Below are 16,233 nucleotides of genomic sequence, written 5' to 3'. Positions count from 1 at the left end.
CAATGCAAAAGTGTTCTTTATGTTTTCACCAATATTTGTAATTTTCCATTTTTTCCCCTCATAATAGCCATCTAATGAGGGTGACATGATATCTCACTGTGGTTTTTTTTTTTAAATATTTATGTTTATTTATTTATTTGACTGGGCAGGGTCTTAGTTGCAGCATGTGGGATCTATTTCCCTGACCAGGGATCGAACCCCGGGCCCCCTGCATTGGGAGCATGGAGCCTTAGCCACTGGACCACCAGGGAAGTCCCCTCACTGTGGTTTTTGATTTGTATTTTCATAATGACTAGTGATGTTGAGCTTTTCATGTGGTTATTGGCTATTTGTATATCTTCTTTAGATAACATCTATTCAAGTCCTTTGCCGATTCTTGAATTTGGTTGGTTGGTGTCATTGAGTTGTAGGAATTCTTAGGTATTCTGGATATTAGTCCCTCGTTAGATATAAAATTTGCAAATATTTTCTCCCATTTTGTGAGCTCTCTTTTGACTCCCTTGATAGTGTTCTTTGATGCACAAATCTTTTATTCTAATGAAATCCAATTTATCTATTTTTTTCATTACCTGTTCTTTTAATGTCAAACTTAAGAAATCATTGCCTTCTCCAAGAGTATGAAGGTTGCACCTATGGTTTCTTCTAAGAGTTTTATAGTTTTAACTTTTGAATTTAGATCTTTGATCCTTTTATTTGTATATGATGTAAGGTAAGGGTCTAACTTCATTCTTTTGCATGTGGATATTCAGTTTTCTCAGCATTTTTTGAAAAGATTCTCTTTTCCCCATTAAATGGCCTTGGCAGTCTTGAAAATCAACTGAACATGTATGTGAAGATGGATTTCTGGGCTTTCTATTTCATTGGTCTATACGTCTTACTCTTATGCCAGTACCACTCATCCTTCAGGTCCCAGCAGTCAGCCCTGCTCCACCCAAACTGGGCCAGCATGCCTCTCTGCAGAGAAACTGCCTTTTTGAGTCTGCTTCACCACCACCTCCACCCTCCCCTGAGTGTGAGTAGGTGAGGGAGAAGCCAGTTCTCTTCTGTATATCAGCAGATCCTGATGCCTAGCCTATGGTAGAGGAAGGGAGGAAAGGGGAGGTGAGGGTCCCTTGGGGAGGTTTAGCTCTCATCCCACTTTCAAGGTGTCTTAGAGCAAGAGCCACTTAGGTGACTCCGCGTGTTTGAGATGTCATAAAGATGAAGGCTGCCAGGGCCCACCCTCTACCCCCTAGTCCCAGCTCAGGCCCCGCAGCCTCAACCAGGAGCCCTGGCTGACTCAGCCACATGGTCACCTCTGGGCTGCCCTCCCCGGACCACCCATATCTGCCCTGATGGCCGAGTCTCCTCCCACCACACTGGGGACCCCTGAGAAGCCCTAGAGGAGCAGTTGTATCTGTGAGCGTGATCCCTAAAGAGGTGGGCTGAGTTGGGATGGGGGGTGATGGAGCAGTGTGAGCCAGCCCAGGCCCCACCTGCCCCGCCATCGACAGGCACTGAGGCCTCGATGGGTCTGCTGGCTCTAAAAGTAGAAAAAGGGCTCAGGGTCCCGACAGGTCTGGAGAGAACGAGACACACTGGCCTGAGCCTGGTCCAACAAGCCACAACAAGCCACCAGGCAGAGAGAGGAAAGTGTTGGGTCACCCGCTCTGGGCGGGAGTCCCCTTTATTTGGGTGCGCTGCTGGGTGGCTAGATGCTGCAGGTGGCACTCAATATGGAGCAGGAGGGCATCCAGCATATGCAAGACGCCGAGTAGGAGGGCGCGGTCTGAGATTGGGCCCCGTCGTTTCCAAGTTGCGCAGGTGTGAGAGGTCAGCTGCGGATGCTGAGGACAGGACCGAGAGGCAGGAGTGAGAACAGAGGGAAGGGATAGAGGTGTGGTGGGAAGGGGGGGCTTAGGGTGGTGGAGGATCAGGGAGCCTCCGATGTGGCCTCGTGTGGTCATGGGGCCCATGGAGGCTGGGTGAGGGATAGAGATATTACGGGGGGAAGACAGGACAGGTACCCCACCACGGGAAATGGCCAGGGGGAGGATGGGATAGGGTACCACCCACAGGAAATGGCCAGGGACTCTTGGCTGTGGACAGACATAAGGCCTCTGGGGAGGAAGTGATGAGGGAGGGGCAGCAGGAGACATGAGTGGGGGGATGGGAAGAACAGAGGTAGGAGGCGGTGGGGACCGAGCCAGGCTCACCTCGCTCTTAGAGGCCTGTGAACGCCGCCGCTGCATCAGCGCACGGCTGAGCATCAGCATCATGGTCGTGGTGACCGTGACCCCAGCCACCGGGTAGATGCGGTTCGTCCCCAGGCCCATCCAGTAGCCAGGACAGCCCAGGCTGCTCTCGCAACCCTCCAGGCTGCTTGGCTGGCACCCCCAGGGCTGTAAGTCTAGCCCCACCTGGTACCACATGGGCCGTGACCAGGTGTGGGTGCAGATGGGCATCGACAGTAGAAGCAGCCATGGCAGGAAGGACTGTATGTGCAGCATGGCTGCGGCAAGTGCCAGGGGCTGGAACCTGGGCGCCTGGCAACGGGCAAACACCCCTCCCCCGGGGGAAGCAGAGGAGGCAGGAGATTCCAGCTGGGCCTGTGGCTTTCAGGACGGGCAGCGCGGCCAGGAACCATGGGAGGAGAGGCAGGCTGGGGGTCCAGAACTGAAGGCATGCCTCCTCTCCCCTCCTCCTCCCCTAGCATCCAACCCCTGAAATTCTAGCCCCCACAACTCCTAATACTGCTCTCCGCCAGTGTAGACATGCTCCGTGCTTCCCAGACTCAGCCCCAAGGACCAGCAGTGAACACTCAAAAATGCGGGCGCATACTCTCAGGAAAAAAGCCTGAAGGCTCACCCTGGCCTGTGAGGTGCTCTGTGGTCTGGTCTCTCCTGCGGACCCATGCAGACTACGCTGGTGTTCCTTGAACACACCCTACGTCAGGAGCACTGTCCAAAAAGATGACTCGATGTCAACTCAAGTGTCACCTGTTCCCTCAGCTTCCCTACTGGAACCATCCTGGGTAACGCAGACCTGTCTCTCTCACGTGACCCTGCTTTATTTTCTTCAAAGCATCTCTAAGCACAGGTACACCTCAAAGATACTGTGCTTCAGTTCCAGCCCACCAAAATACATAAAGCGAGTTGTGTGACTTTTTTTGGTTTCTCAGTGCATATAAAAGTTACGTTTACACTACACAGTATTCTGTGAAGCATGGTATAGCATTATGTCTAAAGAAAAGTACATACCTTAGTAAAAAAAAAAAATCACTTTCTTGCTAAAAATGGCTAACCATCATTGGAGCCTTCAGCAATTCATAGCAGTAACAGAGATCACTGGTCACAGATCCTCATAACAAATATAACAATATTGAAAAAGTGTGAAATACTGTGAGACTCACAACGTGACAGAGACACATAGTGAGCAACTGTTGGAAAAATGGTATCAATAGACTGGCTCCAATGCAGGGTTGCCACAAACCTTCACTCTGTTAAAAACAAAACAAAACAAAACAAAACAGCGTAATACACAAAGTCTCCCTGTAACTACAGGTCCATGTTTGCAGTTTCGCTTCCACTCCAGCACCTACGCTTCACTTAACCAGTATTTACCCAGCACCTCCAGGTGTCAGGCACCGTTCCTTGTGGCTGGAGACTGTGACATCGTGACAGGCAGTGTGACTGCGTGACAAAGCACCCTGACTTCCTGGACAAGGACACATGATTCGTGAACACAGAGCAGGGCACTGACACAGGCCGGGAGAGAGACAGCCAGGCAAGGGGGGCCTCTGTCCACTGGCCCAGCACCTGAAAAGGGCAGGCTGACGTGTTTTGGCAGGTGACGTGAGTCTGGCACTGCCGCAAGCTATCTGTGGCATTCACTCATTGAAGACACACTGAACAACCCATGAAGTGGGTGCTCTTGTCATTCGGCCCCTCACCCTAGCCCTGATCACTCAGTATCAGCTGGCCCAAAGGACCACTGCTGTCCACAGGGCCACACGCCCAGATGTCAGTGTTTTATGGCCAAAATCTACAACACATGGTTCTTGGCCGACAGTGACCTTCAAAGTCCAGATGGTCTAATTACATGAACAGGCAATTTTTTCCCAAGTAAATCAATCACGCGCATTCTTTTTTTCTCTTGACCGTGCTCTGTGACTTGCGGCATCTTAGTTTCTCAGCCAGGGATCAAATCCTCACCCTTGGCAGTGAAAGCTGAGTCCTAACCACTGGACCGAAAGGGAATGCCCACATTCTCTTCACTGCAGACCTGCAACACTGAATGCAGGTGTTCACAGCACAGCCCCCGGGGGCTGCCCAGTGACACCCAGCCTGCCCTGCACCTGCTTAGGTGTCCTTATGAACAGGTCATTCTTGAGAAGCAGCTCTGATTCCAACCACTTTATAGATGAGGACACAGGTGCTGAGGGCTGCGTGCAGCAGGGGGTGGATGGGGTGCGGAACGTGGACCGGGGATGCCTCCGCCCTGGGCCTGGCCCCTCAGCTTCACATTCCCCCTGTTCCATACTCCCCCTGCCTGATCCTGCCCTCCCCCAAATTTCTCCCAACTTCTGACTCCAGTTCCAACTTTGGGGCGTAGAAAGGGTCAGAAGCCAGGGCTGCGGACCACACCCTCGGCCCACCAAGCCACAGCAGATCCTGGTATCAGGCAAACAAATCTTTATTCCTGAGGCTAAAAACATGCTTGCTCCTCCAACTCGGCCAGTGTCTCATCCCTGGCCTAGAGCATTGAACTTGGAGTCCCAGGACCTCCATCCCTGAGTTATGTGTGTGAGTGTGCGTGCACGGAGGGGACTCCTGGTGACGTCCGGAGGCAGCTCATGGGTGGGGGGTTTCTCACGGGTACCCTGTCACAACCTTCAGAGGCAGGCAGTCTCAGGCGGGACGGCAGCATGGTCAGAGTTTGGTAACCTGGGCAGGGAGGGGAGGGGAGGAGAGGATGGTCCTGTGAGTTTCCAGAGGACAGCCTCCTCTCTAGGCAGGAGGGGAAGGCGGTGGGTCCCCGCAGGACAGAGCCATTCTGAGTCATCCAGGAAGGGCGGACTTTCCAAAATGGGGTCAGGAGGGGACAAGCAGGAGATAAACAGAGAGAGCTCAGCAGGCCAGAGGTCAACTCACCAAAACAGGGTCGACGGGGCCGGACCTCCGGTGTTGGAGTGCAAAGAGGACAGCGTCATGGACTGAGGCAAAGAGATGCTGCTTGGTGATCGAAGCATCGAAGAAGTGCCCTTCCTCGAGCTGCGTGATCACGGGAGCTGTGGGCAAGGAGTAGGTCTCTCCTGACTCCAGAGCCACCAGGAACCACCAGGCGCCAGCATAACCTCCCCCTCACCACCACCTCTGTGGCTCAGAGCTAATCCCCCACTCGTGACCCTTCACCCTGGCCTCCCAGGACACCTCTGACCTCCGGTTTCAAAGAAAGACTTTTTCCCTGTGCTGCCCGGCAGACTCCTCGGCCGGAACCCCCAGCCCCTGCCTGGACCACTCTCACTGTGTCCACCCCACGCACCATGGCAGGCGGCCATGTACACCTCCACCTCGATCTCCCGGAAGTCGCGGAAAATCTGCAGCAGGAAAGGGGGCCAGGCTCAGAAGGGGGCTCAGGGCAGGCGGGGGGAGGGAGTTCAGAGGGGTAGCTCAGGGCATGGGGGACCAGGCTCAGAGGGCTCTCGAAGCTAGTTTAGGGTCAGGGTTGAAGATTGGGGTTGTCCTCCCCGAAAGCCCTTCTTAGGGATGCCCCTAGTCCCTTACGTTCTTCAGGCTTTTCAGACACACAGTGTCCACGAAGGAGAAGGAGCTCAGGTCTAGGATGAGGGTGTGGAAGTCTGGCTGAGGCAGGCCCAGGGCTTTCAGCGAGGACATGTCTGAGGCTTTGGCATCTTCTTGAGCCCAGGCTCCTGGATTCTCTAGCTCAGTCCCTGCGCTCGCCTCCTGGGGAACCAGACATACTGCAAGGGCCGCCTATGGTCGGGGGGAGGGCAGGAGGGCAGGCGGGCAGGGAGCGGAGGTGAAGGCAGGGAACATGCACAGATGTGTGGAGACACACAATCAGACGTGAGAGCATACACGTAAATGCACATATATATTGGGTATGCAGGGGACACAGGAGGACATGGACACAGGGAGCTTGTATGCAAAGACAGGAGGGACACATGGGGACACAGAGGAGAGGACACTCAGACTCGGGGAGCACACACAGACGTGCTCTGTTACCGCCTGGGCCCATGCTTAATAGGGACATTTAAGAAGAAAGGGGAGGACTTCCCGGGCAGTACAGTGGATAAGAATCTGCCTGCCAATGCAGGGGACATGGGTTCAATCTCTGATCCAGGAAGATCTCATGTGCCACAGAGCAACTAAGCCACGTGCCACAACTACTGAAGCCCATGAGCCTAGAGCCTGTGCTCCGCAACAGGAGAAGCCACCGCCATGGGAAGCCCGTGCAACGCAACAAAGAGTAGCCCCCAATCTCCACAACTAGAGAAAGTCCGCGCAGCAGCAAAGACCCAGCATGACCAAAGGTAAAATGAATAAGCAAATGATAATGATTAAAAAAAAAAAAAGAAGAAGGAAGGGGATCAGGAGACAATGCCCCATCCTCGGGGGGCCAGAGTGGAGTGGGTAGGGGGCGCAGGAACAAAGCAGAAGAGATACACGGACACACGTGCTCACGCAGACATCCTACTTGATGTCTACTAGAGTCTCTACTTGAGATTGGTGTCCCCTTTGACCCCAGATTTTTCCCACATGCCCAGCCCCTTCCCCCCTGCCCACGAGCACAGACTGCGGAGTCTTGTGGGATCCACAAATTCAAGATCTTTGTCTAGGCATCAGATTGCAGACTGGAGAGCCCCAAGCAGAAGTCTATGGCATTTCACGAGAGGTCTCCCTGCAGAGTATCGGATCCATCACTCCCCTCCTCCTGCCACTGGCACAACAACCTTGACTCCACAGCTGTAGGTCCATGGACTTCCTCCTGGATCACCTAGGCACCCTCCATCCCTGGAGCTCATGGTCGGCCCCTCCCCGCCGTCTCACCTTGGCCTTGGAGCCCTCCACATCGTTGCTGCTCTCAATGTTCACAACACTGGTGTTGATGTTGATGGAGATGGACGTGCCCTTGGAGGCGGCAGCCTAGGCCGGGAAAGAGGAGGGGCCAGGAAAGAGGTGTCCGAGATGTCAGGTGACAATCAGGCCGGGTAGGCCTGGCGTTGTCCCCTGGCTTTACGCAGGTAGGTAGGTGGATCAGAAACAAGCTTGGGACCCGGAGCAGCCAGGCTGAATGAAGGTTGTGGGGTTGTGACCCACTATGGGAAGAGGACTGTGATGGTTCATGCCGCCACTAGCTTAGGAGGCGGGAGAAACAACCAGACTCCCCCTAGAGCCCTGACCTGCCAGGGGAGGAAAGCAGGGCCCCTGGGGGCACCAGGGAGCAAGGAGAAGGGCTGAAGAATGAGGATCAGCAGCCAGGAGGCTGGGAGGCAGTCTGGGAGGGGTCGGAGGGCCCTGCCTGTTTGGGGAGCTTATTCTCCTTCTGCAGTCGCTTCAGCTTCAGCTCTTGCTTCCGAAGCAGCTTCTTCTTCTGGGAGAGGAGGTAGTCCACATCCACACCACACTGCAGTGAAGGACAGGGCAGGGGATGTGCAGGTTGCGGGAGAGGAGGGACTCTCTGCCTCTCGCCCTCGCCCCGCGGCCCCCAGGCCTCACCCTCTGCTTCAGTGAGTCACTGTAGAGCTCGGCATTGGCAAAGTACACGGTGACCGAGGAGCGGAAGACCTTCACGCCTGGGACCTCCCTGGCCTGGGGACAGGTAACGTTGGGGGTGGCTGAGCCCTCGTCTCTCCTAGCTGCATCGTGCCCTCCTTCCTTTCCTCCCCCTGTGTGCCCCAATACCTGCCACCCCAACCCTCTGCTCCCCAGCCAACACAAGGCCCAGCCTGCAACCCATGCCCTCCCAGGAGCTGGTGAGGTCAGGATGACCTCTGGGTCAGGTCATCCTGACCCCTCAGCAGGGCCTGTCAGAGCTTCTTCTTCCTCCTCCAGGGGTTCCTCAACCTCTCCCACCCCATCCCCCAGTCCTTCTGCCAATACCCAGGCTGGGGGAGTTCCCTGGTTTCCCAGTGGTTAAGACTCCACACTTTCACTGCAGGGGCGTGGGTTTGATCCCTGGTCTGGGAACTAAGATCCTGCAAGCCTCACAGCCTGGCCAGGTTTCGGTGGCTCTCAGCTTCTGCTTGGGTGTCCAACCCTAGCACTTGGGGGGTTGTTTCCTGCATGCAGACAGAGCTCCTCCACAGCTGCTAGCCCAGCCAAGGCTTCCCCAGCTCCCACGCCACTCAGGACACTCCAGGTCTCTGCCCGGCCTTTGGGCCTGAACCATGTCCCTGCTCCCCCCACCGACCCCCGCTTCCCCCACCTCCCTTTCCATCTAGCTGAGCTCCTCCCTGCATGTCCGCCCCCCCACCCTCCCACTCTGCCTCATGTACTGGGCTCAACCTTCAAGTCTCCATGAGGGGAAATGAGCTGGTTTGATTCCGGAGCCCCTGCCTTTGTTCTCAGAGCTTGGCGTGAGGCTTCTCAGGAGGTAAAGGACAGTAACTCCATTGATCAGATCCGGAAACAACTTCGCCTACATCCTGGTGCCCTGGATCCTGCCCCTCTGCATTCCTGACCCAGGGCTATTCTACAGGACGGGGCTTGTACTGCTGCCTCCGAGACGGATCCCACCCCGGGGCCCCAAGGCCCACACTCTGAGTGAATGTGTAGGGGGACCCCAAATTCCTCTCTTGAAATTTCAAGGACCAAAGTACCGTTAGCACCCCACCCCACTCCCTTGCCTGCGCCAGGCATGGAAGGTGCTGATAAGGGAGGGCCCAGTCTGCCCCGTTCCTCCCCATCCGTGTCATCCCCCGGCTTAGCTCTTGTTGCTCACCCCTGAGTACTCTGCCACGTCTCTGTAAATATCTGTGTCTGGCACCTGCCCCAGGACAGAGTAGTGGGGCCTGTAGAAGGAGACAGTGCCATAAGAAGGGGGCGTTAGGAGAAGGGGCAATGAGGGCTTTCTAAGGAGCCTGAGGCCTCCCCCTGCCACAAGATGTGGGAAAGCTGGAGGAAGCCAGTGGGGACCTTGTCCCCTCACCAGCTAGAACGGGGGGGGACGACATCACAGGGGTGACTCACATCTGGGTGCGGACCACCACGAGCATCAGGGAGAATACTACTGCCACTGCCAGGCCGAGGTCCAGATTCAGCAGGATGGTGGCCACAAAGGTCACCACCCAGATGAGCTGAAAACAGAAGGGTCGCAGTCCACAGGCTCCAGCAGGATCACTGGGGCTGAGGGCCCTGATCCCGACCCCAGCGTCCCAGGCATCTCACCAGATCCATTCGATTGGCCTTCCAGAGGGAGAACACGTCGGTGAACTGCATCACCATGCCCTTCAAGTTCACGATGACCACGGCGGCCAGGACCGCCTAGGGGACGGGGAGGGTCACCAGGGGCTAGTGAGAGGTGCTGGCTGCTGACCACCCTGAATCCTCTGCATGAGCCAGACTGTCCTGGAGCATCTGGTAGGACCCTAAATGACAGCAATCACCTCCTTCCCTTGGAACCTAACACCTGGGCTCTGATGCTCAAAGGTTTTTACCTCTGCCCCTCCACTCCAAACCTCTCCCCAGAGATTTCCAACTTGATAATCAGGGGATGACCCTGTATCCTTCCCCTGGGATCTGTATCCCTCCCCGTCTCCTGGGACCTGATGGACTGCTCTGAGTTCCTGGCCTGATCCAGGCCCTCGAGCCTGGCTGGGTGGGCTGGGGGTTCACCTTGGGCAGGTCTTGGAAGAGTTCTCCTAGTTTGACGATGATAATGAGGATGAAGAGGGAGGAGACGGCTCCAGCTACCTGTGGAGTGGGTATAAGCAGGGTGGGTGGGCTAGAGTGCAGGGGAGAAGTGGGGAGAGCAGGGGGAAGGGGGAGGGAGAGGGGGGGAGAGCAGGGGTAGGACCACCTAGCAAAGCAGGGCGCACGCGCCGAGGCACACCTATGCCCACCTGTGTGTTGCCCCCGGTGCTCTCCTGTACCAGGCTCCGAGACATAGAGCAGCTCACAGGGAAGCACTGGAAGATGCCCCCAATGAGGTTACTGAGGCCGAGAGCTACCAGCTCCTGAGCGGGGAGTGAGGAGTGAGCACATGTCACTAGCGGTGCGGGGTCACTGTGTCCAGGCTGATGCACCCCCACCTCCATGCCCACTTTGCAGCCCACAAAGACTCGACCACTGTCCCGTGTTCCCCACATGGCCCCAGCACATCTCTGTGCTCTTCCCCTGTCTCCTACCTGGCACTCTATCCCCCCACCCCGTCCCAGGGCCTGGGGTCTGGGGACCCCTGCCCGCTCCGTGTCCCACATCCCATTCCCCAGACCTGGTTGCTGTACACCCGGTAGCCGTGCCTCAAGGCGAAGATCTTGCCCAGCGAGATGGCGATGGCGAACCCGACCACAGCAATGGCGAAGGCATTGCCCAGAAGCTTTGTGAACAGCTGGGGATGGGGGGCCATCGGGGGCACCAGCCTGTGAGGGGCATCAGTGAGGCCAAAGGAAGGTTCTGGGCCTGGCCGCCCAACCCTCCCTGACCTGAGAGGGGCTGGAGCTCACCCCGCAGGGATTTTGCCCACAATGTCCACCCCGAATGTCTGCTGCAGGCCTGCGCCGTAGGAGATGCCTGTGGCCCCGATGAGCTGCAGGGAGAGGACGGGGTCAGGGGAGGGCCTGGCACCACCATTGTGAAGGGGGGTAGAAACCAGAGAAACCACTTGTGGGGGTAAAGAGAGAGGCCTGAAGCAAAACCTTCAGAGGGGTAGGGAGAAGTCTGCGATAGGCTGAGAGCTGCACACCACCATTTTGAGAAAAGGGAGATGCTGGCAGGGACTGTCTGCTGGGGTTTCCACTCCCCGCCACCCCATCTTCAGTTCCCACTCCGGCTAATTTCTAAATACCTGGGGGATGCCCACATGGCAGGGACTCTCCTCACTTACCCTTCCCCCAGTCTCCCATCATCCCCCGACCCCACAACACTACCCCCAGGGGCCCCCGGAATTCCAACCGTGAGCAGCTCCCCAGGGAGTGGCATGGGCAGATGGCGCCGCAGCTTTTCATTCAACAGCTTCACCAGCACGAGCACCACTCCGGCCACGATGGCGGTGACCATGGTACCGACCACCGTCTGGGGCAGCTTCCAGCAGACCTCCAGTACTGTCTGAGGGGAGATGGCGTCACAGCCAGCTCTCCCAGTCCTGGGCCAATCCACCTGTCTCTCCTCCCCGCCCTCACTCACATAGATGAGGGACAGCGGTCCAGAGCGGCTGGTTAGATGGAGGCCAAACACATACTTGAGTTGTGAGACAAAGACGTGCACGGACGCGGCCGTGGTGTAGGCTCGGACCAGAGGCTCTGATAGGTAGGTGACCACAAAGCCGAAGTGGACCATGCCCAGCCCCACCTGTGGGGTGCACAGGACAGTCAGGGGAGGTGAGGGTCCTAGCGGTGGCCAGGGCAGAGCCCAGGGCAGGTGGGATCGTGAGTGATGAGGGGGAGGTGATGGTCAGACAGAAAACTATCAGATGGGGTGTGTGTGGGGGGCGGGATTGGCATTCGGGGGCATGTCCTCCTGATGGCTCTGCACCTGGAAGAGGCCAACAAGGACACTAAGAGTGGAGGCCAGCTGCACCCGGGCAGCGTCTCTGGCTGCCACATCGAGTGTGGAGTTCAAGCCCAGCAGGAAGGCATCATCCGGAGCCAGCGATTCCATCACACTGCCCACCATCACAGACATGACGGCAAAGGTGCCTGCAGGGACAGATCAGGGTGGTCTGAAGCAGGGAGGACACGGCCTGCCCTGGAGTCCGGGTCTTAAGGGAGCGACCAGGAGACACCCAGTTCTAGACAAATGTCCCCAGGCTATGCTGTGCAAATAGAGGGCAGTGCTGACGGTCAGCTATGCACCCCAAGTTCCAAGGCTCTTGAGGGTGCCAAGACATGTTGACCCTGAATCATTTCCCCTGCCCAGGCTGTGTCCACGGGCTCAGGACTGCTCCCCTCGTGAAAAGTGGAACGGGGAAGGGGGCATGGCCTGACTCAGGCTTCCAGGCTTGTGCCAAGTCTGGGCCCCATGAGTGGCTTCACCCACCCACATCCTCCTGAGTCAGGGCCTCTAATAATCTGAATCTCTGTCTGCATGGTCAGAGGCCCAGTCCCATCTAGAATGCCCAACACCAATGCCTCCCTCCCTCCCTCTTCCCCAGGTCTCTTTGCCTTGCTCAGTGCCCCCTCTCCCTGACCCCCATGGGGAATGCGGGCATGCTCCTGCAAGGCTAGGCCTGGCTCCACTTACCCACAGAGATGTGCCGGGAAGTGCCAAACAGGAAATAAACAAAGACAGGATAGAAGGAGCTGTAGAGGCCAAACACGGGGGGCAGTCCAGCCAGGAGGGCATAGGCCAGGCCTAGAAGTGGAATGGTAGCAATGTAGACTTGAGGCCAGGTGCTTGAAAGGATGAGGAAATGCTGGCCCTGGGTCATGCACCATAGTTCCAGGGGCAGAGGTCATGCTTTTGGCCGTGGGGAAGGTGGGGGTTGAGGTGGGGGTAGGGTGTACAGACCACAGGCTAAGGCCTTGAAGGGTCAGATCACCATCCAAGGGTTGAGGGTACAGTCTCCAGGTCAAGCATGGCTTACCCTGTGGTAGCTGCATAATGGCCACACTCAGGCCAGACAACAAGTCACCCAGAAGCCAGTCACGCACAGAATACTGGGGGAGCCAGGCCAAAACTGGGAGGTATTGAAGCAGAAGGGCTTGGGCCCGCACACGGGAGCACCTGGAGACACCGGGGTAGGTATTAGGTGCTGGTGGTAGTTCAGTTGCTCAGTTGTGTCCTTCTCTTTGTGACCCCCAAGGTCTGTAGCCCGCCAGGTTCCTCTGTCCATGGGATTTTCCAGGCAAGAATACTGGAGTGGGTTGCCATTTCCTTCTCCAGGGGATCTTCCCAACCCTGGGAATTGAACCCGGATCTCCAGCATTGCAGGCAGATTCTTCACCGACTAAGCCACCAAGCCCAAGCCCAAGTAGGTATCAGAGGCAGGGGATCCCTTGGTCCTGGCCAGGGCCCACCGTCAACCTTACCGAAACCAGGTTCGCCACTGGAGCATCACTGGAGCTGGGCTCCGGCTCCCCAGCTCCTCCAGCTGTTCTTGGTTCAGCAGGGGCCGCTCCACACGGTAGTCTCGCCGCCTCAGCTCCATGGCCTGCGTCGTGGACAGCAGTGCCTGCGTGTCCCTCTGTCTGGTGGGTGGCAGGGGGGTGGTGAGGCCAGAAACAGTGAGGGCACCACCTGGCCCAGCTACCCCTAGACCTCCACCTGGGACTGGAGGATGCCCCACCTGGCTTTTCTAGGTCTCAAGATCTAGACAGGTCCAACCCCCCAGCCGGCTCCTGCAGGCCCCAAGGCCCACGCCCAGGCAGGGGCAGTACCTGAACTTTAGCTAGTGGAAGACTCTCCCTGGGCCAAAGTCCCTCACAAAGAGACAGCAGGATGAGCATAAGCCACACTTCGGCCCAGGTGTGGCTGCCCAGCCTTTGGTGTTCGCCAATAGCTTGCAGGCTGACTGCTCCTCCCAGCCTCCTCCCCCAACCCCTGCTCTCCACCAGCCAATCCCCGTCCAGTGTGAGTCCTTATCCAGCCACCCCACGAGCCCAGTGCATGTTGTCTGAGAGTGCAGACACAGGAGGAGGAATCCAGCACACCAGGCAAGCCTCTTCACAGGAGGAGGCGGCTCTAAGAAAAGGAAAGCATTGGGGCTAAGACTGCCCCCAGACCTCCAGTCACACGGTCCAAGTGGCAGACAACTGAGGTCCCATCTGGGAAATCCAGGGGGGAAGAGTTTCAAGCCTGGAAAGGGAAGCTCCCTTATTAATGGGGGACAATCTCACTTGAGAAGATGATCTCTGGGAGGATCTCGCCTAATAGGAAGCTCTTCCCTGACAGGTAAGTTTTCACCAGCTAGGTAAGGTCTGTCCTGGGGAGAATCTCTGATCTGCCCAGTGGCTACCATCTGAATAAGGAGAATGATCTCACTTGGGAGTAGGAGATCTGGGGCAGGGGAGGGAGTTCTTGGGGTTCCCTTGATGGCTCAGTGGTAAAAAAAAAAAAAAAAAAAAAAACCCGCCTGCAATTCAGGAGACGCAGGTGCAATCCCTGAGAATCTCATGGACAGAGGAGAGGAGCCTGGTGGGCTACAGTCCATGGGGTCACAAAGAGTCGAACATGAACAATGGACTGAACTCACAGGCATGGGGAAGGAGTTTTTACCTGGGAGAAGCTGCCCCAGAAATAGTTCTCCCTTGGGAATAGGAGCTCTTTTGGAGTGAGCACTTACCTGGGGGAAAGTTTTCACCTGCCAGGGAACTTCTGATCAGGAGGGACTTCTCACCTAAGGTAAGCTCTCAGTGGGGAAAGCTCTCACCTAGGAAGGGATCTCAGGGGGGAAAGCTTACCTGGAGAGAAGCTCCCCTCTTTGGGGGAAAGCCTTCACCTGTCAGGGAATTTCTGACCTGTGAAAAGCTCTGACCTACGGTAAGGTTCCCAGCTGTCGGGCAGGAGCTCACCTGGAAAGGGCCTCTAACCTGGATGTCCCGGTGGACGGAGGGAGTGGAGTGGGTGCAAGGACGATCCTGAGACTATTGGCATTGCCAGCTCACAGAGATCTTTGAGCCCCCCTCGCCCCTCCTCCGTGAGTCACTTGAGGTCTTAAAGGGCGCCCACTCCCTCCTCCTCACCCCCCCCCCGTCGCCGAACCGGCGCTTGGAGGGCGGGGCCTTGCTCCTTGGCCCCTCCCTCTAGGAGGGCCCGGCACCAAGAAGGGCCGAGCTCTCATTCCCGGACCAGTTGCATCGCCGGGTGGACTCAAGCCTCCGCTATGGACACTCTTGCAGCCACGTCCAGGATCCCAACGCGCCGCACCGGCGCACATCCTGGGCCGGAGCTCCTCCGCACACAGCCGCCTCCCGGCGGCTGCCGGCTAGCCCTCGGACGGCGCTGGAGCGGCTTTCCTCGCAGCCCATAGGGGATGGGGTCGCGCGGGCTCCCGCCCCATCCCTCGCTACGGTTGGGCAGCCGCCTGCAGAAAATCCACAAAGCGGTAAACAGAGGCGCGGCAGGCGGGAAATACCTACTCGGAACTCGGTGGTACCCCCACATCTTTCCTAGCTAACCCAAGCCGGGCGCCTGTTCGGGGGCCAAGGGGTGGTCCGCCCCTCGGGCACTCGAACACGAGGAACCGAGGCCGCGCCCTGCACTCACCCCGGCGCTTCCGACAGCCCCATGGCGGGTGGGCATCCGAGAGGCGGTAGCTCCCAAGCTCCTGCAAGAGGCCGCTACGGCCCGAGAGGCGGGGCCGGGACAGAGGCGAGGCCTGAGGCTCACTCCCAGCGGCCAATCCCCGTGCAGAACGGGGAAGGCTTGGGCCATTCAACTTGCTGGGGCGGGGCTTAAGGGACTCTCCGCCGGCTCAGCGAACCCCAAGGAGGGAGATTTAACCCCTTCCTTCCCCTGTGGTTGGCTCTGGCTCCTCCTCGTGGCCCGACTAACTCTCTTGCCCGAGCGGGTTGTGGGACTAAGTGGGATTAAGGACCCGAGCTGGTTTCTGAGTGAAATGGGGCTGACACCAGGTCCTGGCTTCTTGCGGAGGGTGCCCTCGGAGTGGGGAGCAGGATGTTTAGGGGCGCGACTGCTGACCAGAGCCTTAGCTCTCCATGGGGGTGTCCTGGTCCGTGGGGCCTCTCTTGCCTCCATGAGGGCACCACTCTCAGGCTTTGCCGCTGAGATCTGACATGTCTCTAAGACCCGAGGGGCTCAAGGGCTCCCTTCAACGCTGGACAACACCGACCTGAAAGTTTGAGAGCTTCCCCCCGCCGCCACCCTCCCCAAAGGAAGCACATGATGCCGAAAGGCTTCAGCCTGGGTTCCTGATGAAGGGGATGTCCTGACAGCTATGGGTCAGTGGTGTCAATGGACTGAGGGCAGTTCCTAGTGTTGGTCTGACAGCCAGAGCAAATGCCAGGTCAGGGCGGCAGGCCCTGCAGACTTAGGAAGCCATCAAGTTACGGCCTTGACGGAGGGCTTACCCTGTGCTCATACTTCAAGCCCAGCTTCAAGGCAAAGGGAC

At 57.3% G+C, this 16,233-nt stretch overlaps 2 protein-coding genes and 1 long non-coding RNA gene across 11 annotated transcripts; 1 reads left to right on the top strand and 2 right to left on the bottom strand.

Moving 5' to 3' along the window:
* The first annotated feature begins 1,234 nt into the window (after positions 1-1,234).
* On the top strand, positions 1,235-3,142 carry LOC145520091 (uncharacterized). The gene is made up of 2 exons (XR_014064211.1): positions 1,235-1,419; positions 2,752-3,142. It is a non-coding gene; the product is annotated as an uncharacterized LOC145520091 (long non-coding RNA).
* Positions 1,619-2,518, bottom strand: TMEM89 (transmembrane protein 89). Its single transcript, XM_081525694.1, has 2 exons — positions 2,196-2,518; positions 1,619-1,826 (listed from the first exon to the last, which is right to left on the bottom strand). The coding sequence occupies exons 1-2, from the start codon at positions 2,487-2,489 to the stop codon at positions 1,641-1,643; spliced, it is 480 nt and encodes a 159-aa protein (XP_081381820.1). The 5' UTR covers positions 2,490-2,518; the 3' UTR covers positions 1,619-1,640.
* A 1,516-nt stretch (positions 3,143-4,658) lies between the features above and the next one.
* On the bottom strand, positions 4,659-15,458 carry SLC26A6 (solute carrier family 26 member 6). Of its 9 annotated transcripts, XM_081525688.1 has the most exons (22): positions 15,369-15,458; positions 14,675-15,186; positions 13,193-13,351; positions 12,748-12,887; positions 12,405-12,515; positions 11,697-11,860; positions 11,349-11,513; positions 11,118-11,270; positions 10,670-10,752; positions 10,438-10,585; positions 10,067-10,180; positions 9,840-9,917; positions 9,393-9,488; positions 9,195-9,301; positions 8,947-9,016; positions 7,722-7,814; positions 7,525-7,629; positions 7,053-7,148; positions 5,766-5,945; positions 5,524-5,578; positions 5,133-5,269; positions 4,659-4,925 (listed from the first exon to the last, which is right to left on the bottom strand). In XM_081525688.1, the coding sequence occupies exons 3-22, from the start codon at positions 13,309-13,311 to the stop codon at positions 4,911-4,913; spliced, it is 2,229 nt and encodes a 742-aa protein (XP_081381814.1). In that variant the 5' UTR covers positions 13,312-13,351; positions 14,675-15,186; positions 15,369-15,458; the 3' UTR covers positions 4,659-4,910. The 9 variants fall into 9 exon arrangements, 8 of the variants coding, with proteins under 8 accessions (XP_081381814.1, XP_081381812.1, XP_081381813.1 ...); XM_081525686.1 differs by lacking the exon at positions 14,675-15,186; XM_081525687.1 differs by lacking the exon at positions 14,675-15,186 and having other exon boundaries at positions 5,766-5,942.
* Between the last annotated feature and the right edge of the window lie 775 nt (positions 15,459-16,233).

Source organism: Giraffa tippelskirchi, chromosome 9 (assembly GCF_054371585.1).
Source record: "Giraffa tippelskirchi isolate mGirTip1 chromosome 9, T2T-mGirTip1v1.2.pri, whole genome shotgun sequence".
In the NCBI taxonomy this organism is placed as follows: domain Eukaryota; kingdom Metazoa; phylum Chordata; class Mammalia; order Artiodactyla; family Giraffidae; genus Giraffa; species Giraffa tippelskirchi.
Note: the sequence above shows the minus strand (reverse complement) of the source record. Positions and strands in the feature narration are given on the sequence as shown.